General features: G+C 40.7%; 3 protein-coding genes across 4 annotated transcripts; all 3 read right to left on the bottom strand.

The window, feature by feature from the left end:
* Window positions 1–3,756: 3,756 nt before the first annotated feature.
* gbx1 (gastrulation brain homeobox 1) lies at window positions 3,757–6,392 on the bottom strand. Its single transcript, XM_018676168.2, has 2 exons — window positions 5,564–6,392; window positions 3,757–4,832 (listed from the first exon to the last, which is right to left on the bottom strand). Exons 1-2 carry the CDS (start codon window positions 6,012–6,014, stop codon window positions 4,318–4,320), a joined length of 966 nt encoding a protein of 321 aa, XP_018531684.1. The 5' UTR covers window positions 6,015–6,392; the 3' UTR covers window positions 3,757–4,317.
* A 1,927-nt stretch (window positions 6,393–8,319) lies between these two features.
* Window positions 8,320–13,488, bottom strand: asb10 (ankyrin repeat and SOCS box containing 10). Of its 2 annotated transcripts, none has more exons than XM_018676392.2 (5): window positions 13,029–13,488; window positions 11,426–11,693; window positions 9,987–10,491; window positions 9,336–9,449; window positions 8,320–9,070 (listed from the first exon to the last, which is right to left on the bottom strand). In XM_018676392.2, exons 1-5 carry the CDS (start codon window positions 13,351–13,353, stop codon window positions 8,885–8,887), a joined length of 1,398 nt encoding a protein of 465 aa, XP_018531908.1. In that variant the 5' UTR covers window positions 13,354–13,488; the 3' UTR covers window positions 8,320–8,884. The 2 variants fall into 2 exon arrangements, with proteins under 2 accessions (XP_018531908.1, XP_018531909.1); XM_018676393.2 differs by lacking the exon at window positions 13,029–13,488 and adding an exon at window positions 11,951–12,547.
* A 5,257-nt stretch (window positions 13,489–18,745) lies between these two features.
* zgc:92591 lies at window positions 18,746–19,331 on the bottom strand. The gene is made up of 2 exons (XM_018676391.2): window positions 19,125–19,331; window positions 18,746–19,036 (listed from the first exon to the last, which is right to left on the bottom strand). The coding sequence occupies exons 1-2, from the start codon at window positions 19,236–19,238 to the stop codon at window positions 18,800–18,802; spliced, it is 351 nt and encodes a 116-aa protein (XP_018531907.1). The 5' UTR covers window positions 19,239–19,331; the 3' UTR covers window positions 18,746–18,799.
* Between the last annotated feature and the right edge of the window lie 1,906 nt (window positions 19,332–21,237).

Raw genomic sequence — 21,237 nt, 5'->3', positions numbered from 1 at the left:
ATGTAAAAATATTAATTATAGCAGCTTTAAGTTTTGAAGCCTTTGGGGGCTTTAAATATCAATAATATCAAGCCTTGCTCACACTAACCTAAACTGATGGCCATTTATTCTTTGGCTCCTGAGAAGTATAAAAAAAAAATTAAAAAAAATCTGCCCTGTAATTTATTACCATGCCACACGTCTTGGCAGACCCCGGCCACTTGTGTTTGTTGTGGTGAGACTAGAGAGCTTGCTTGCACTGCTGTGTGTTTTGATATTTCATCAGGGCCTGCTAAACAGTGAGGAGGGCTCTCTGCCGCCCACCTCTTCTCAGACAAATTGCCTCCAAGATTGCAGAGGTGGGTCTGAGGCTGATGGATGGGTACACAAAGACCTGACGAGACCATATTTGCAAACATTAAATCCATATTTCCATAACATGTAGGAGCCGCCTGGCCACAGGCCACTTTAACAGCCTGTTTAGCAAGCAGTCAGTGATGTGCCTGGTCATAACATAAATGTTGTTTTACGGTGGCGTTGAGCAGTGGTCTGTCTTACATGTTTGTCCTGATTTGGATAGGTTACTGTTGCTTCCTGTTTTTTTTTCTCCTACCATCACCCTTTTAACCTCTTTAACCAGTAATTATATCCACTCTGCTCTTTCCATCTGACCATCTCTCCTCTCCTGAGTCCCCCCAGACCTGAACATCCATTTATCAATTTCAGCTCCATCATGTCCAACCAGTACATCCATGTTGCACCCTGCCCTTTCTGACTGCCTCAAACCCATGTCTCCGCTCTCATTTCCATATCCTTGAACCTCTCACTAATCAGTGGATTTCAGCACATCTCTGCCTCTCTGTCTCTCTCCTGCTGCCAACCTGGCTGTTTCATACCCACCATGCTAGCTTCCTCTTCATCCTCCACTCTCTCTCTCCTTTGTTTTACATAAACGCTCTGTTCCCATCACTCTCTCCCATTCTCCCTTCTTCCCTCTCTCTTTCTCTCCCCTTCCCCGTTGGCTTTTGCCTGCATTTCTCTGTTAATTTGCCTGAGAATGCATTAGCTGTAATGAAGGCTGAGGGCCGAGGGAATCCTCCAGGGTTCCATTAATCATCCCCCCTCAGACAGGCAACCTTGATTACAAGTGGCAAGAAATTCATTAGAGCCGGGCCTCTGACAACTCTTATCTCCGCCACTAGATCTGACTCATTAGGCAGCCAAATTAAAGCTATGATGGCCCTGATGAAACTCATCGCTTGTTTATCTTGTGCGATTTGATGCATCTGCCCATACATCACTGTAGCCACGACCGTCCGGACCCTCCCAAGAAGTCAGGCCTCCAGTCAGCGCTTAGCAGCCTGCACACTCACACAACCAGCAAGTAATGAGGTCCCTCGCTTTTCCTCTGTCTCTCTCTCTCTCTCTCTCTCTCTCTCTCGCTCACTCTATCCAGGTGGGAATGTGGAAATGGTTTAATGTCTTTGCTGGAAAGAACTTCTGATATTTCAATTTGGGATTCAAATAACAGACTGGCAGAATGATATAGATGCTGTCTTGAGACTGAGGTGTTCACTTGAGATGTGGCTTTAATGGAAGAGAGATTATTAGAACTCATAGGATTAAATTTACAGAAAAGTCATCCAAAAAAAAATACACTAAATCTGTCATAGCCATTTATTCATTTAGTGTTTTGAACGAGCAAATTCAGCAAACATTTTTGAGATAATAATTTCACAAATAATAACAAATTTAGAGAAACTGACCCCGTAATAAAAGTGGAATGAAACAGTCCCACTCACAGCATCTTGATAATAACAACCAACATGAAATTAGTGTCTGAGCTGTGCCATGGCTCCTCACCGTCATCTCCACCGCACAGCTCACGGGGACCGAAATAGCCGCTGCGCTCTGGCACAACGTCGTGGAATTGACCATCTATATTAGTCAGCTCTTGGACCATAATAAAACTTCCACTGCTCCCTCCTTCACACGATCATCACTCCTTGAATCCCCATCCAAGTGTCACAGTCTTGATGTATGAGGTGGACGGTGAAATAAACTTTACTACTCATGGGTGCCCAGGTCATGAAGTGTCTGTTTATGCTCTGAGGTCAAACTGAGATAGAATTGTTTTCATCCATGAGAGGCTTGAGGGAAATGACATATAAGATAATAGTGTGTTTCCTGTTATATTCAAGAGGATACACTGTCGCCTAAACCCACTGCATTTTGGCTAAATACTAATTTAGGAGAGAGCAGGTTAATTTAATCAAATATTAATACTAATAAAATATTTGAAGAATCTTGCCCCATCATCATACTTCAACAGGTGCTGCTGCTGCAGTGGGTTAAACATGGCTTGAGGCCTGAGTCTATTTTGGAAATGGGGAAACCAATCACCTTCTCCCATCTGAGCTGAAGTGAAAATTATTCCAACATGAGATTTTTCTGGAAACAGTTCAGAGAAGCTGTGTAAACCCATGCATACAAAACTTTGCATAAAAAACGCCAAACCCTCTTTTCCCTTTCCTGTAACAGGATATCTGTGTGGTCAGACATTATTTTAGTTACAGATTATTTCAATAATGCTGCTCTATAATTTCACACTGCTATAAGTTTCCATGTTTGGTCTTGAGTGAGCAGGTCATGGCATTTATTTACTTATGCCACTATCTTGCAGATGAGGTATTTTAGTTTGAATAATTACGTAGCTATAGAAATAATTTTATTTATTAGCTATAAGCTTTGATGTCTGCCTTTATGAAAACTGTCATTTATGAAGCGTATACTCCTCAACTGCAATAAATCTTATTTCAAACATATAATCCAATTTCGCTGTACTTAAGTATAATGACAATAAAGGGCATTCTATAAAAACCCATTAGATTTTCTCTAATTTTGGCATTCACTTCATTCCAATACAGTTTTATTTAGTTACAAATTCTCCTTCAGGTATCAATATTTCAAAGTAAATCTCAAATCAAATCTCTCTGTAAACCACTTCTGTAAAGGAAATGGCACATTTCTTCTTCCTTGTATCCATTGTGTGATAATCTCTGGCCACAGAAACAACACATTTATCTTCATTAGCGAGTTTTAATATAAGCGTCTTACTAAATCACTGTGTCACTTTTTTGTTGTTTTACCGAAATATACTTTTTATCAGATCAGATTAGAGAAGAGCTGCTGGCGGTTTGCTCCTCTGTGGTGACTGTAAGAGAAGTTCATTACAGTGTGTTGCAGCCTAATGAGGATCCTTCAGTCCACTTTAGACAACATGGCCTCCTAAAGAGAAATCAGTCACCGCTGCTATTTAAAAAAAAGAAAGGAAAAAAAGATCTATCTACACTTTCAAGTCTTGATGTTTCTGGGGATAAAAAACATCTGTAACATGTTGCATCAGTGAAAAACATCAGTGAACTTAAATCACCACGATGGAGCTCTGTGGATATAAAAGATTTTCAGTGAAAGCCTTCGTATATCAGGAATTTATCAGAAATATTCTAATTATAAAATTGGAAATAATGTTTTTATGAGTAAAAAAAATACTGTTTTTTTATATATTTTATTTAAAATGTGTTATAAAATATCAAAATAGCCGCCTGACTGCAGTTTGGCTACTCCTGTTAGGTCAAAATTGGTCGCTGTGTTCAAACAGTGTAGGCCACATTTTTCATTTTAGCAGGATAAAATAATTCTTACACATTTTACACAAACGCTAAAAACATAGTTAGTCTACCCTCTCAGTAATAATGATTCAATCTGGGTCCCAACTTTCGTATAAAGCGATTTATTAGGTCAATATACTTTACAGTTGTCCCTTGTTTGGTCATTATTTCCTTCACATCTTTTCTTATTTTTTTCACAAATAGCTGTCAAAGGTGGTTCCTACAGTTGCCAAACAAAATGTAAAGCGTCTTAAGTTACATGCAAATGTTGTCAACAAATTGTACGAAAACACGAAAAAAGGAGAAAAAAAAAATCCAGAATAGTTTCACCAAATGAGGACATGCACATAACCAACAGAACATTTTGGCCCTACATATAAATACTTAAAAAAAATCTTTACAGTCTCATCTCATAGTGCCCATTTTTTAACCCATTTATATTTACATATTCACAGAACAATAAATAAAAATGACAGCATATTGCCAAATAATTGATCTGTCTGCGAGAGAATCCTCTTCCCTGCTCAGTCTCACCTCTCAGACAAAAATTACTGAATCCTCCTTTTTGTGCTTCATGCGTTCAACAAATCAGTGGAACATAGAGTCAATGTAAGTGTTTGTTTTTTTTTAATTATTATTATTAATATTTTTGATTTTCATCTTGAGTTCATGGCCTGGTCCCTTGCTCTATTTGTTGGTGCTGACTCCTCACAGCAAACCTGTTGACGTGCACAGGGATGGGGACCACGATTTTGGGATTCCGCACCGGTTCTCCCGACCTGTTGTTGACGTTGCCGGCCTTGATCCGTTTCCACTTGGCCCTGCGGTTCTGAAACCAGATCTTCACCTGCACCTCGCTCAGTTTAAGTGCGTGCGCGATCTGGGAGCGCTCAGTCAGAGAAAGGTACTTTTTACAGTGAAACTCCTTTTCGAGTTCGAGCAGCTGTTCGCTGGTAAAAGCTGTTCGTCTCCTGCGGCTCTTCCCCGCCGAGCCGCCGGTCGGCAGCGCCTCCTGCGAGCCGGTTTTTAGTTTGCTCTTCTGGGACATGGAGCCGCAGTTGTTCCCGTCCGAGAAACTTTCGTTCTCGCTGTCCGCGGAGCTGTCCTCGCGGTCGCTGCAAACGGCGTCTGCTGACTTTAGGTCCAGCTTCTCGTCGTCTGAACTGTACAGTTTGGTCTCACCTAGAAATAAACAGAAGACACACGTTCACAGTGAGACATTTATTCATGGGTCTGCAAACAAACCAAAAAAACAAAGCACCATTACGCACTGTTGCACATTAGACGTCAATCACTGGGATTTTGACTGGGCTCGTGGAGAAAACACCCAACACACAACTCCCTGAAAAATCCTAAAAATGTGAGTTATAAGCTGCAACATCAGCTGAACTCATTACAGCTGTCCTGTGTGTAAACGTTGGATTTTTCAATAAGTTCTTACTTGGCACGTTTTGGCTAAAGTGCAACTTAGTCTTTCAACAAAACTATTTCCCTAACGTTTTCCTAAGACGTGATTAAGCATGATCTCCAATTAGTTGTCATTTTAATAAAAATAATCAACAATTAGAAATAGCTTCAGATCTATTTTTAAATGACTGTTACTGTAAGAACAGTTGTGACATTTCTTCCATCGAATTACATCCCCAGGATGTTGAGTGCTGTGTCATTAATAATTCTGTCATTTCTGTCAGGCAAAGCTAATGGGAGATTCATTATTCTCACGGATTCAACTGCTCTTCAGACACCACAGATTATTTCAGACATGGCCCAGCGACCTCTGCTCTTAAGCAGTTTTACGCACAGTGGTCGCTTTTGGTTGCAACCGGCCTCGAAGTCTGAAAGTGCTAAAAAAAAAAACAAAAACAAAACAAAACAAAAAACCAAGCATAAATAAGCCACAAGGCCGAGCTCACCTGATATTGTTTGAAAAGTTTCCGAGAAGTTGAGCAGTTCGGAGCCCTTGTCCCGGCTGTGCAGCTCCTCGGAGTGCGGACTCTCCTGTCTCCTCGCTCCGGGGTCGGCCGCGCTCAAACGCGGACCGGGGAGTTCTTGCGGCGGGTAGAAACTGTCCGGCGGATCCGAGAAGCTCGGCATGGTCGTGGTGAGCGCCACCATGGACGGCACCCCCTGTCCCAAACTGGCGCAGAACGTGTTGGTGAGACGTCCCGCAAAAGAAGCCAAAGGCGCGAGCGGAGGTATACCAGACGATAAAGGCGAGTGGGATAAAGCTTGTGGAATAACCAAAGGTCTGTACGGCATGAACATGGGGTAGCCCGTGTAGAGCAGGTGTCCCGGTCTGGGCTGAGGGGTCCCTATCAGGGAATCGATTGAAAACGCCGTCCCTTGGCCGCCGGGTCTCTGCATGTTTGCACTTTTTATTTTGGTGGAAACTCGAGAGCAGGTGATTCCCCCCGTGTTTTTTCTCCTCCTCGACGACGCGCAAAACTTTTCAGTTTAAAGACAGAGTGGGTTCAAAGTAGATCCTCTGCCGTGTTGTCATCCCTGGGAGTGGACCGCTGTCTCCGGATCTCTGCCTCTTACTCTATGTGCGTCAGTCAGTGGGGGGACGCTTTTGTTGTGTGCCCCACCGCCGCTACCTTTTTTCCCTCTTATTTGTCACACACTGAGACATAAACACACGCTCTCTCTATCTATCTACCTCTCCCCTCTCCGCAACTCCTCCCTCCGACCCCTCTCTCCCGTGCACCGCGTGTACGTATGTGTGTGTGTGTGTGAGAGAGAGAGAGAGAGAGAGAGAGGGCGAGAGCGCATTGGTTATCATCTGCAATACAAGAGGAATGAAAAGGGGGTGTTTCCCTGGGGGCTCATCCATCTTCCTCAAATTACGCTTCATTTCCTTATTCAGCCTCTGACTTTTTGGCCGTCTTGAGAGGCGGTAGTTTCCCAGTGGATACCAAATAGACGGGTCGCACCCCCCCCCCCCCTCCTCGTACCCTCCCTCCCTCCACTCAAGCCCCCCCCCCCCCTTTGCCAGGTTTCACCATTGACTGCAAAGAAGAAAAAAAAAACGGTGTGAGAGACTCCTCCAGCCCTTCCCCTTCTATAATCGTTGACCACACCAACCCAATCAGCTATTATTAATTTTGATTGATGATAAGTAATTACTCCGGATTCAAGGGACAGCGTAAAACAACGGTGGCTTTTGTCGAGATATTGGGAGGCCGATGGGCACCGAGAGTCAGGAGGGAGGAGAGAGGCAGATGTTTCTCCGCTCTCTGTCCCATTCTCCGCGGCTAAAAACAATGCGCTTGCTTTCAGAGGAGAAAAGGAAGAAGAAGAAGAAGTGCCGCAACAATTGTTCCCTGGAGAGAGATACTCTGCGCGAAATTAGACTCAGATAAAAGGCGTTTATGCGAGGTCAACTGCACTGTGGACACACGGACAGCACAGTGGCCAAAGTCAAATCTGAGTGGGTTTCCACTTTGTTTGAACTCTTTTTCTTTCTTTTTTGTTAATGCTGTGAATCATAAACTTTATCATGTGTCAGTTAAACCACCTTTTTATGAATTAAATAACACGGACTTTTTGTTTTGCGCATTGGGAGTAGTCATTCACCCCTGATCAAAAATGCATGTGGAAGAAGAAGAAAAAAAATCACTTCTCTCTTTTCTTTAAGCAGTGGTTTAATCGCAGATCATTTCACCTTTTAAATGGCAATGGGAACTGATGATGATTAGCCCTATTGAGTCCTGGGTGCCCGGGCTCTCCAACTGGTCGTCTGATTGCACGAGGACATAAACATATCACCACCGACTCTGATTAGCAGTGGAGGGCCAGGCCAGGCTAATTCTTATAATTGCAAGTGACTTCAGCAGCACCTCTCTTTGATCTATTGAAACCATTTGCCGAGCTCCTCTGCCTCTTTCCCTGAGAGGATGTCTGGTGTTACAGTGCTCCTCTGGATGAAGCTTGTTTTTATTTAACGAATTTTAGTCACAAGTTTTTAATGGCCAAACGAAATTAACATTTAAAGAGGATTCATAATTTGGATCTATTTTTATGACTCCCCCCCCCACATAATCTTACACGCAATGACTGTGAGAGTTTATAATACAGGTTCTCCCACAACCTGTCATTAAAACGCACATTTTAGTTGTCAAATTTATTATTTTTCTTTATATACCTTTATATGGTAAATTGATAAAATCAGGCCGGAAGATGTTCTTCATTTGTATTCATTAAATACATGTTGCCATAAACAGATTGTCATCTGAAGTTAACTTAGTTTTTTCGCAAAGTGACTAATGAGAGAGAATGACAGAATGACAGGTCTAAGTGTCTTTTTTATAGATTTCGTCATGAACTGTTTTAAATCAACTAATCACATAAAAGATTATCTGCCATTTCATAATAAAAGCACACATCACAATCTGCCCAAAATGTAGTAATTATTCAACACGATTCAGGGCATCTTCAATTTGACTTTAATTTTACACTTTTAAGTTACCTTTGTAAGCTGAAATGTTGCTTATATATGATGTATTTCTTATTGTATTTTTTTAAGATATATTTTGCATCATTCATTTTTTTTTTCAGAAAAACGTAGAGTGATGAAAAACGAGAAGTAAACACAAAGGAGCCGATCAAGTGAGAGAAGAAAGAGAGAAAATGAATGGCAACAGGAAATAATAAAAGAACACAGGGTAGATGGCATTACCATGGTGGAATATTTATTTTATATCAGACATAATTTTGATATAAAACACCTAATTACAATCATATCCTGTGGGAATAATAACTGTCTATGCAAATATTTGATGGCATTTCTAAATGTGTAAAACACAATCCTTACTGTGCATATTAACATCAAACTATGGTACTTGTCATGTATAAAAACACAAGCATGTTAGCCTCTTTACTATCAAGTGCAGAAGTAAAAAATGTGATCACAAAATAAATAAAATATAAAACATACAGTTGCATTCTTGCTATATACTTTGTCTACTCAAGGCTATAGCTCCCTCTTGTGGTGCAAAAGTAAAATGTAACAGTACTGAAAGGTTGATGTGGAATAGAAGTGCCAGAAAACAAGCAGCTGCTTCTTCCTCCTGAAGAGCTTACAGGTGGCAACATACATTTCAAAATATCCAGGGTGCTGATGCACACTGCTACAGTTTCTGAGTATAATTCTGTGGTGAACGACCACTCCCTCCTCGCATGTAACAGCAGCTAAGTCATCATTAGGTCTAACACTAAAGCTACACAAAGTGCTTTCAGTGGATGTACCCTCTGTACTCCAGGAGCAGGTAGTTCTTGATGAAGGTGGGCAGATCGAGTTTAGGGACCACCTTGTGCACTCGGCCCTCCAGGAAGCTCCTGAGCTTGCAGCGTGCCAAGTGCTGCAGAGAGCGAGGAGTCATTGCCAAGGAGAAGACTGACTCGTAGAACTCCTTGTGCTCCTGATTGGAGAAGAAACACAAATTCACGAGTTCATTTAGGAAGACACTGATGCTATTTGTCTTGCTTTACAGTAAACTAAATTATATTTTAAATATTCCTAAGGTTTAGGCCTACTAGTTAGATAGGAAAAACTGTGTTCAAAGTAGATACTTAGAGAAATGAAATACTGGTACAATATAGAGAACCTAACATCTATAAACCTTTGTCTTTAAACATACACACTGGTTAAACCCTTCTTTGTCAATTAACATTCAAAGCACTCGCCTTAAACGTCTCTGGAGGAACCGACTCAACCCAGGTATCTGTGACTTTGAGGTGACTGTAAGCGTTGAGGAGAACCTCGATGGTGCGTGGAGATTCAGAGCAGTGTCTCAAAACCTAAAAGAAACACCCATGACATGGAGCAAAGCGTCAGGATTCATAGAACCATCATTTAAGTTCGTGAGCGAGCTTGTGACTCCATAGAACTGAAGAAATAAAGTAATTAAACACTTGTGAAATGAACAGATTGGTCTTCCCTCCAGGGGTTTAACTGGAAATTATGCAATTAGTGCTAATTAATCTCCTATTAACACTTGCCTAATTAGGAACCAGGCATTTTGTCTAGTGCACGTGGGTTCACTGATAGTTGTAGTCTGTTTCCCACAGAGAGTGCAACACTTCATGTTGTGTCATGAAATGGGAATGATTTTGAATGTGAAGTTGTGAAGTCTGGAATATTGCAAGGAAGGAGAGGTTTAGCATTTCAAGACTCTTACTCAAGGTGTTACATGTGCAGTACTTGCTAATTATGTAAAATGAGCCACCTTGATGAACAGTTGGTTCATACTGTAAATTCAACATACTACTACAAGCCAATCTGGAATGCATTAGTCCATATTATATTTAGATAACATGTAGCTTTTCACTTCCTACCATGGGTAGAGCTCCAGGCCACACCCGAATAGAACCATGGTTGAGCAGAGCACGGACAATCCTCTCAGGGTGATGGGAAACCTTGTAGCATACAGCCTTAAGGATGTTGTGCATGGGAGCTTCACCACCATAGTCCATGTTGTTAACACAGGAACCATTAGCCAGGAGCAGATCCACTATGTCCGGATTTGCATTCTTACAGGCCACGTGAAGGGGAGTGTGGTTGTCCTGGTCTGTGGTGTGGATGTCAGCCCCGGCCCCCAGCAGCAGCTGGCACACCTTGAAGTAACGCTGCAGGTCCTGCTGTTCCTGGGGCTGAGAGCAAGCAGCAATCAGGGGCGTGACACCCTCTTCGTTCTTTTTGTCCACAGCAGCTCCATAGCGTAGGTAAAGCTCAGTGTGGTCTAAGAGGCCGTTCCTGGCCGCCACATGTAAGGGAGTGTCGTTTTCGTCGACAGTGCGACCACTGATTGCTGCACCATACTGGAGGAGATATTTGGCACATCTATAGACAGAAATATACAACCTTGAATTGTAATAGGGCACAAGTTGTATTTTTACCTACACATTAGATCAGTGGTTCCCACCTTTTCATCTGACATCCCTGGGCAGAAATATCAAATGACCTCCAATCCCCCTTCATCACCTTCCATTGTGTTCCTAAATGTGTTCATTAAAATTGATTTCAAACTGGAGGTCATTTCATACCATCATACCTGGTCTTTTTTGTCAGTTGGTTTGAATATACTGTGTTTCATACACTTATAGCCACTTTTAGCCATTCATTTCACCTTCTCTGCACACCTGGTGGCCAGGTTTCATGCACTCTCAACAGCAGTGGGTGGTTTTACAGCAAGGCAATGTAACTCTTGACTAATGGCTAGCATTAGCTAATATGAGCAAACTTTGGGCAGATGTCACAGTTCACTGACTTTGAATATCACAGTTTTCTGTGTTTTAAAATTCATTAGCAATAAAAATCAGTTAAATACATTCTGGGGGTTTGCAGCTACAGAGTCGCAAGATACGGTCTGGTATGACTAGTCGTTTATAGCTTATGGCTAAATTCCTAAACATTTTAGGAAAAAATTGCTATGTAACTGACATTATCGAGCCAATTTACTGACTTGTTGACTGCCCTCTTGTGCTATTACTAGCACAAGAGAGGACTAAGCTACACTAATTAATGTTTAAGCATTTACATTTTTCCTGTAATTGTCACTTCAGGCGACAGTGACTGCTGTTCAGTAAAACTTACCTATATAGGCTTTAAGGTGTTAATTGTTTCCTGTTGGTGCGAGGCTGTCCTACTGTAGCTGGTAGCTAATGGTTATACAGCAAAGTTCACACAAATTCATAGTATTATTTGTATCTTTCCATAAATAGGATTATTGCTTAAATGAATCTTGGTCTGCCCTTTATAGTTTAATTCTACTCACTCAAAGGATTCTGGCCTTGTACAAATGTGCAGAGGCATGAGGCCCTCTTCAGTGACAGCATTGGCATTGGCACCATGGATGAGCAGCAGTTTGGTACACTCTGGTTGGCAGTTTTCACAGGACTCATGGAGGGCAGTGGTGCCACCGGGTGCAAGGTCTACATTGGCCCCACGTTGCAGCAGGAGTTTGAGGCAGTCTGTGAAACCTCGACCAGCCGTGATGTGAAGTGGTGTGGTCAGTTCCTGCTCATAAGTCAGCGACCATAGTCCTGCCAGCAGGGAGAATAATTTGCATAACATCAACTTTGAGTTCAAGCATTAGAACTACTGTAAATAAGCACACTTGTTAGATTTAACTATTGTTAGAGTTCTGTTAAATAGAGGATATAGTGTAAGGCCATAACATTTCAAAATATTAATGATGATACAGTATGCCTCAACAGAATGTCAACATCTCTCTCTAATGCAAATTATCTTGAAGGTAGCAGTGATCACAACTTTAAAACCAAAGTACTGGAAAACCTACTCAGGCCTCTGTAGTTAAATCTGAAGTTCTTCCATTCCTCTATGTTGCTAGTGTCATAAATGGCGTCAATCAGGTAGTCATAGTCGTCGTCGTCCACAATGCTGAGAATCGTCAGCTCATCACCAACAAGCAGAGAGTTCCAGAACTGTAGGACACAACCTGTGGCCTTGGCTGTGGCGATCACATCGCTGCGGTAGGTCTTTTGTTTGCGCCACTTAACCTTTGGTGCTACGTAAGCCATTTTGGAGCAAACTGGTTTGTTTTTTAACGTTTTAGTTGTGTGGCTTCTCCAGAGTGGAATAAGCACTTATGTGGGTTGTTTGTGCAGATGGGGCTATTTCAGGGAGGTGTTATGTGATATTTTGTTTGACCTGGTGAACCTCGCCAGTGCAGGAGCCAATGACTGGTGCACTGCATATCACCTGCTCAGTGATTCAGCTAATCCACTGAAGGACAACTGATCTGAATTTTGCATTCAAGAAATTTAGAAGTAACACATTCTGCTGACAAATCTTTAGTTGACAAATCAAAGTTGTCGGTAAAATCCAGTATTACCAAGCCCCAATTTATGTCATGCATTCATCATTGTAGTCTTGAATATAATTTTCAGTAGCTTAACAAGTTATTGCGTGTGGAAAATGGTTAGAACTGATCAAAATAAAAGGGTAAACTGTTTTTTTTTTTTCACTCCTCAGTGAAAGGCAACAGATTAACGCAGATGACTCCCAAGTCTAATTATGTGACGGACATCTGATGGTGTCTATAAATATTGCCTCGTGCTGTTTCTATGAATATGGCATCACTGTGTCTTTAAATACTGCCTCAGGGTGAGATGCACCAGTTACATGTTGCTTGTAGTTGCATGTTAAAAAAAAATCTACTGAATTTTGACCTCTCTATTTCTATTTTTCTAGCAACAACACAGAAAATGTCATTTCTGTCAAAATACAAAGTGCTTTTAAAATTCAGAATTTTGGATGCTAATCTCCGGGAAATACGATAAAGATACTAGCTGTGCTGTGCCAAATCGTATGAATTCCTAAATTAATTCTTAATGAAGACAGATGTTGTCTCCTACCTTCCCCTCTGGCGACCCAGCGCATGTCCCCTCCCTGTGGCTCAATGATGAGGTTTGCTGTGGATCCTCTAGGAAAGAGGTGCTGCATAGCCTCCAAGTCTCCTGTATACAGGGCGTTCTGGACGACCACATCTTGGCACACAGCTGGTGGAAGGGCAGTGCTGGACCTCAGTGGTACCCTGTCCCTGGCCTCCTTCTTCAGCATATAGCTGTTGAGGTGATGGGAGGCCATCTGCCTCTTGTACTTGTATCTCTCTAGCATATCCTCGTCAAGTTCAAGAGAGCGCAAGGCCATGGGTGTGAAGACAAAGCTGCCTCGCGACATCCTGAATGGCTTGCCTCACACAGAGAAAAGAGGTTGTGTGTGATAAAGTGAGGGAGACTGTCTAAAAAGGCCTGTCTCTCTGTTTCTGTTGTTGTTTCGCTTTCTCTGGCTAATGTCCACTATGTGCCTGCCGGCTGTTCACAGGGTTGGTTCACAGAGTTGTTTTGATATTCGGTATGAGACCTTCCCTGCAGTGTGACAAGTAATGCTATTTTTATGTCTCACATGCAGCCACTCGAGCCTCTCCTGTTTGCCTCCAGCAAAGTTGCAGCCATGAAGTGCCTCTGTCAGGCTGCAAGTACCAAATGAGTTGAATAAAGTCATGTTTTGTAACTATAGTACATGCTTTTTTCTAAATTACATAGTATCTTATTGGACAAAACTTTACTGAGCAGAATATGTGAGGTTTCTTACTTAAAAATATAGGTAACATCACATTTATGGACTTAAAAAGCAATGCTTATTCCTGATATATTTAGTGCTTGTCCATCTACCCCACTCTAAATGTGGTGAGCAAGAATAAACCATATAAGTGGTGAAGTAATTAGATTAAGAACCTTTACTTTTCCCCAGCAGGGCTTTTATTGATTAACAAAAAAAATGAAAATAAGCTAAATTTGAAAAGTAATAGCTGCTTTAAACATTTGGGAAACTTTTAAGGTCAAATTTTGCCTTGACATTTTTCTTTGAGGAAGAGCAAATAATAAGAATGCCCTATTTTTGAGCCCCTGTGTGTGTATGTGTTTGCAAAATGTCTTTTTCTGCTCATTGTTTTTTTTTTTTTCAAGAGCCTTAATGGATTTTATGTATCCACATGGCTCCCTGCATTAGAACATTAGGCTGAATGACTGGCAACCGCTGTGTCACTCTGCCCCACGTGTAGTGTTCTGATGGTGGAGGGACGGCGCATAATTAAGCCTTTTAAGCCTACTTCCTAGGCATCTGACAAACATCTCTTTTGACTGATGGACCACAATTTTCCATTGCTGGTGGAAAATCTACCCAGTAGAAAAACTACAGTTCAACTTTTTAGTCATCAAGGATAATTCAGAATTACATTTGAGTTTGAGGAAGGCTGGTTAACCTGCTTTGACATCACCATCTATTAAAATTTGCAGCATTGAATACACAGTGTAATAAAACACATATATTTTAAGGTCTGTTTATCTGCCTCTGTGTTGGAGACCATCAAGATACAGACAAGCTCTGCAGAAAACAAGGTCTGCACCACAGGTAGAGAAATACATGATATTTGTGCTGAGGTTTTACCTTCTTTCCTATTTGAAAACACAGAAGCATAGCTGCATCTCATCTATACCTTAACGACTGTTCTGGTATGGAAATCAAGGTCATTTATTTTATGTTACAGTTTGGTAATAGATGCCACATTAAACTGAAGGCGAGTAAGAGTTTCAACTTTGAAAACACACATTACCAGAGAGAGACTAGGAATATTGTTTTTGCGGCTGGAGTACATCCTTTTAAATGATATACATAATGAGTTTATAATATGCATCTGGGCTACCTCCTCTCTACTTTGATGTCTTCCAAATGGCCCGGGTGTCATCAGCAAAACATGTAGGCACTTTCCCGCCTCATTGACTCCCAAATGTATTTTAAATATCATTCCTGGTAACGCAATTATTTAAAACGCTGAACTAAACACTTACTAATGGGGAAAAAGACAGCGACTTCGATAAATTCATTTCTCAAATGGTGGGCATTCATGTTTCTCTCCCTCTTTTTTTTCTCCTCTGTGAAGCAGAGGCAACTCTGATGACAACAAAAAAATATCAGCGGTAGTAACACACCCTGCCCTCACAGCTCCCCGTGGACATATTAAACCTTTGGTTTCCTCACATTTCCCACCAGTGGCTGTCTCTCTGAGGTTTTCAGCACTGTGGTCAACTGCTTTCCTCTCCCAAGGCGTAAAGAGGCTGGACATCAGCAACAGCCCTGATGAGAGTGAGGCACTTCATTTATGCAATCATAGGCAATTAGTTCCCTCTGATTATGTGCCTCTTAATGCTGTTTTGAGTACTGTGGCACACAGTAATACAGAAAAAGATTAAACTATAGCCCTCCCTCCACACTGAGCAGTCATTTAATATACTGAGAACATAATGAAATGTACACAGTAATTACAGTAATATTAAATGCTAATGGGTTCACAATTGGATCTGCTGTTAGTTTAAGGCAGAGTCAGAGCACCCAAAGAAAGTCTAAGTTTAGAGCGAGCGTCACCATGACACCAGAGCACTCAATTATCCATCAGGTGTCTCTTATTTTAATGATTTATGTGTTATTTAATGTTTTTACAATCAGAGGAAGCGAGATCCTGTCTGGCATACAGATGATTCTGTACTGGGAAGAGAGCAATTAATATCCAATTTACACATTTCAGTTCACGTCTAGGGCATTACAAAGAAACAGGGTCTAAAGTTTCTATTCTGGTGGTAGACTAACTGGGAGGTCACCATGGAAACGTAATAAGAGATAATGAACGAGCTTAATTGGCTAGTGACATTTTCTACAGACAAGATAGTTGCTGAATTTATGCATTCGTCTACTGGCTCTGATTGTCTAAGCTTAATATTATATTGAATCTGTGGTCAATAGACACATTAAGGTAGACACACTTAGTCTGCTTTAAGTCTCTGATGCCATTAAAGTGCCTTCCATAGTCAATCAACACTGGTTTATCTCCATATATATGGATAAGGGTTTAGAAAGGTGCCCTGTTTGCAAACCTTCTTCAGGTCTCATCATGATGCTTGATGCTTGGTGGAGAACCTAAATGAATTTATAGAGCCCTGAATTGAACAGTAGCTTCAAACTACTCCGTGGAAGCATGATTACTTTTTCTGTACTCTTTCAGCTTTGAGCCCACTACCTATAATGTATTGTATCGGTCTTTGCAGATTCCAATTGTCTCTCAATGCACTGATCACCACGCAAATAGCCCTCTGTTTCATCATGACAATTGAGAGGTTCATATTTCAACCTAATAGTCCTGTATAACTTTAACCATCTATCACAACCTCATTTCATTGCGGTTGCAGTTAATACGCGCTTCCCTGCCAAGTGGAACATTTTCTAATGATGCAGTCTCACACGAAAACAAGGCAAGCCAGCCCGGGTTCTGCATCACTCACTAATGCACCCATCCATAATATGTTCATAGCAGCCTGCCTAAAGGAGACAGCAATGACTACCAGTAGGCATGGGCATGAAAGGGGATATGGGGAAGGGTGCAAGATACAAAAACCTAAATGGCCATGATAATCATGAACAAAGTCACGGCCATCAAAGACTGTATCACCCTCATAATAACATCTGTAGATTTCATATCATTACCAAGAATACTGGGAAACATCTAAAATGGGTATCTCAACAATAACAGTCAGTGGTGGGAGTCACATCCAAGTGCATTATCACAGTGAGCCTGGCTTTGTAGGATGTTGATAAGGGTAGCTTAATAGGTTTATGTAAAGCCTGATGTAAACACCATCCTAATTAGAGAGACCTTTATCAGTTCCTCCATTTTATGCAGATTGGACTGGTGCAAACGCTGGTGTCATTATCCTGTAATCAAGTACTATTCAGTTGACAGTGCCGTCTTTTAAAAACCTGATTAGAATGCATAACAAGGATAAGATGTTGCATTATTTCCTCTGTCAGTTTATAAATATGTCAATGTTTAAAGCTAACTGAATAACAGATCTTGTCAGGTTTAGATGGATGCATCAGAGGTGAAAAAGCTGACTTTAAAAACAATCTACTGTGACCTGTTTAAATATAATAGTACATACATAGTAGCTTGTAGTACATCTCACATCATTGTCTTTATATGTGAGACAAATGATGATTGAGTTGAGATTTGACACATAAAAATCAAACTTTGATAAACTGTGGGTTGTTTTACAACAATTACCCCTGTTTTGAAGACATTTTTAAATCCCTCTAGGACTTGTCTGTCCAGCTGGACTGGATTTGAAACAATTCTGGCTGTTTTGTTCAGTAAAATGTATAAATATATTTTCCTTTTTCATCTTGTAGAACTCCTTATAATAAAATAAGTTTTTGTTAATTTATCTGTACCACTGCCATTTTCCATTTCAATTTTTTTTTTTTTAACGAACGAACAACAAATGTCATTTCCGGTAGCCATCTTTCTTCCTAACTTCAAAAACGGTCAGTTTTCTTCGTTTGCCTCTTTCTAAGAAGTTGTTACAGGCTGGATATTCTTGTGGTTGCAGCAGGGTCTCTTCGGGAAATGTAGAAATGTTTTCAAAACATCGGTAAGTGTCAGACGAAGCTTCTTTGTTTTTACGATTATGGCGTCATTTAACACACAAGAACACCTGCGAATGACATTATCATTGCTAAATTGGGCAGCTATGTTAACGATGTTGTTACTAGCACTGACTCAGCCATGTTAACTCACTGGCTCGCTATAGCTGCTGAAATAAGACACTTTACTAGTGCTCAAAACATCATCCGCATCACATTTATGATGCCTCTGCAGTGGCTGAAAGTAACTTACATTTACTCTCGTACTGAATCTGGATTTGTACTTTGCTTGATTCTTCTTCTCTTTTTTGCTACTTCATACTTCATAATTTGTTACCTTTCAGATTAATATTTTACATTAAATTTAGTAGGTTATATCTGAGTGTGAAGATGGAGCACAGAGGCAATGTAAGGTCTTAAATAGTTAGCCTGTCAACATAAAACCCACCTGTTTAAATGCACACCTGTCAGGGCTGATGTGCTCTCACAGCCACCCTGTGTTTCGTGCCTTGGCTGTTGGATTGATTTAAGAAGTGGATGATGATGTACACATGTGAGACAGCCAAATATGAAGATTCAAAACAAACAAGTTTGTCACTCAGCCTCCTCACACTCAACTGAACGCTACACAAGTGTAGTACAAGTGTAGTATTCATTTATTTCATTTTATGGTTTTTACAAAAATGCTGTTAAAGTGTTCTGGCTGTCAGAGGGCTTAGTCTCATAGCTAGATATTATCTTAAAGGTTTGACAATTAGCAATCAAAAAAAAAAAAAAAAAAAAATCGCACTTATAAAATATTTTTCTGCCCCCATTGTACTGATTGGACCAAATACCATCTCTAGTGTTTTCCGTTTGCTCGAAGGAACATTTATGGCTTGAATGTTGTTGTTGTTGTTGTGTATGTGTGTGTGTGTGTGTGTGTGTGTGTGTGTTTTTTTAATTACCCCATTGAAACTACAGACGCTGCAGTTGATATTCCTGTAACATGACAGATATGCAATTACCCCATCTAGTGGCTAATACTGTGTGTTACTAATTTTCTCCTCTAAATGGAAAAAAGGAAAGAGGATGTAAAAATGAAGAAGAAAAAAATAAATCTGATTTTGTGCGTTTATTGAAATCAACCAGGTTTTAAGACTTGTGGAGGTCTTCACTTGGAGCTGGTGTACTTGGTAACAGCCTTGGTGCCTTCAGACACGGCGTGTTTAGCCAGCTCCCCGGGCAGCAGCAGCCTCACCGCGGTCTGCACCTCTCTGCTGGTGATAGTGGAGCGTTTATTGTACTGGGCCAGCCTTGACGCCTCTGTAGCAATCCTCTCGAACAGGTCATTTACGAAGGAGTTCATGATGCTCATGGCTCTGCTAGAAATCCCCGTGTCCGGATGAACCTTTGAAGACGGTGTAAAGGGGTCGTTAGTTGTTCATTTTAGTTTAGGAGGCAGTTGAAGCTTGGGCTCGCGCTTTCTTTTCACCCACCTGTTTCAAAACTTTATAGATGTACATGGCGTAAGTCTCTCTTCGTTTGGCTTTTCTTTTCGCCTTTTTCTCACTCGAACTCTTCCCCTTCTTTTTGGATATATCATTAGTCATTTTGGAAACGGTGTGACGAATATTAAATGCGTCAAGATGCTTTAACAAGTAGTTTAGGAATGAATATTCCAGTTTTCTGGCTCACGGACGGCCGTTCATGTAGCACCGTTAATTAGTGAATAATTCAACTCACCTGTCGTGTTTGGAGCGGCCAGACCTGCGCTCCACATTAAGATGAAATGAATACGAGAAGGAATACAGCTCCTCCAAGCCGTGTTAGTTTTTTATTCAGGTGGGTAGTATTGTTTTTGTACTGCGATATTCTACGAGAGTAATGTAATAAATGGAAGTTACTTAAATTCCATTGCACATAATAATGGTGCCCACTGGGTGGCACACTTGTACCAGGTTTAAAGCCTGCGTAAAAGCGTAAAAGTCGAGTTGTATACCTTTGTAGATTCCATTATAATCCATTGTAATCTTCTATGTAGTTTCTAGGTTACAACATATCTTAGCACATTTAAATATCATCACATTTACCAGAAAACGCTCCTGAGCTACATTTGTAGTCACATCCAGTGTTAAGGTAAGATGTAGCCCTTTAGTATTCTCACATAGATTCCTGTACACTGAGGCTATTCTTATTAAAAATGTATGGTATTATGAGTAAGAGGCTGGATTAAAGCAGGCACTTGCCCCAGAACCCCAGCCCCCAAAAGCCCCAGGTTCATTTAGTTTGATTAAGTGTACGGTAGTCTGACAAAATGCAGCTATGTTTGGGAATTTAAATCAGTCTCTAGCCTTGAAGCTTTCTAATATAGAGCAGCACCTTGTTAAATTCCTATCATTTAACTGAAACTATTTTGTTTCTAAACTCACTCCTATTTGATAGTAATTGCAATGGCCAAGTAGTGTTTAAGCTCAGTGATAATGATTGTTTATTTGCCCTCTTGGAAAAAAATAATCTGAGCATATTCTCAACATATCCCTTCAGCCCATGAAAAATTCAGCGACTGTACACAATTTACAAGTGCTCAGTGGTACTGGCTGGTCATAGAGGTGAGCCCCAAAGTGGGTATTGCTCTGAGGCCCCCTAGTGGGTTCATCTGCCCTCTTGGTGTGGTCCACAGAATGTATTTCAATTTTAGCTGGTGTTACCATGGTCTTTGATTGTGGTAATGGGGCTATTGGTTTGTCTAGAAGTGTTCCATCTCTAAGTGTTGTGTTTGACCTTGGACATGTGTATTTATAGAACATCCTGACAAATGTAAGATTTTCATGCTGATAATTGGGATAAAAATGTGTCTGCTCCAGGCCTGAATTATCTGTTTTAGATATTTTTGTTGTTTTATTTGGGTCGAAAAGTTTAACATCGAAATTGGCCCTCAGTGTGTGATTGTTGTAGTCTCTGAGTATAATAGCACATTTAAGGAGCAACTAGAAGGAGCTTTGATTAGAAAACATGCCAGAATCTACTGCCTTTGACCACACTGTTTTTTTCATCTAAAGGCAAAGGCTTTTGCTTTTTATTCCCTGTACTCCGCAATGTTATTTTTATGGTTTCAGCTGGACATTACTACATACATCAATGAGATATTTTCTAATACTAATATAGCAGTATAAGTCAATAATGTGTTTGATGTATCTGTCTTGTCTGATGTGTGTGTGTTGTGTGTAGGTCCTAGCTTGTTCTATTATTTTGATTTATGAGATCCAAGGCACTGGAAGGAACACAAAAGCCAAACCTAAAGCTTGGCACAGTTGTATTCACTCTAAACATGCTTTTGAGGCTTCACTCAATTTTTGAGATGAATCTATACAATTATCTTGCGATAGGTGAGCAGTGAATGTGAGAAAGTTACTGCAACATCTCTATATATCAAGTAGGCCATTTAGGTTGTAGAGTGTGAAGTAGATTCACAGCAGTGTTAAGGTAAACACCTGAGAGCTGTGGAACTTTGTAACAGCTTCATTGTGTAAATGTTTTTGGTTTTAAATGGCACTGGACGACTTCTGGAAAACCTACAGGAAGCTGCTGATATTTGTTTGTGTTCATTTG

The sequence above is a fragment of the Lates calcarifer genome, linkage group LG4 (assembly GCF_001640805.2).
Source record: "Lates calcarifer isolate ASB-BC8 linkage group LG4, TLL_Latcal_v3, whole genome shotgun sequence".
NCBI lineage: Eukaryota > Metazoa > Chordata > Actinopteri > Centropomidae > Lates > Lates calcarifer.
Note: the sequence above shows the minus strand (reverse complement) of the source record. Positions and strands in the feature narration are given on the sequence as shown.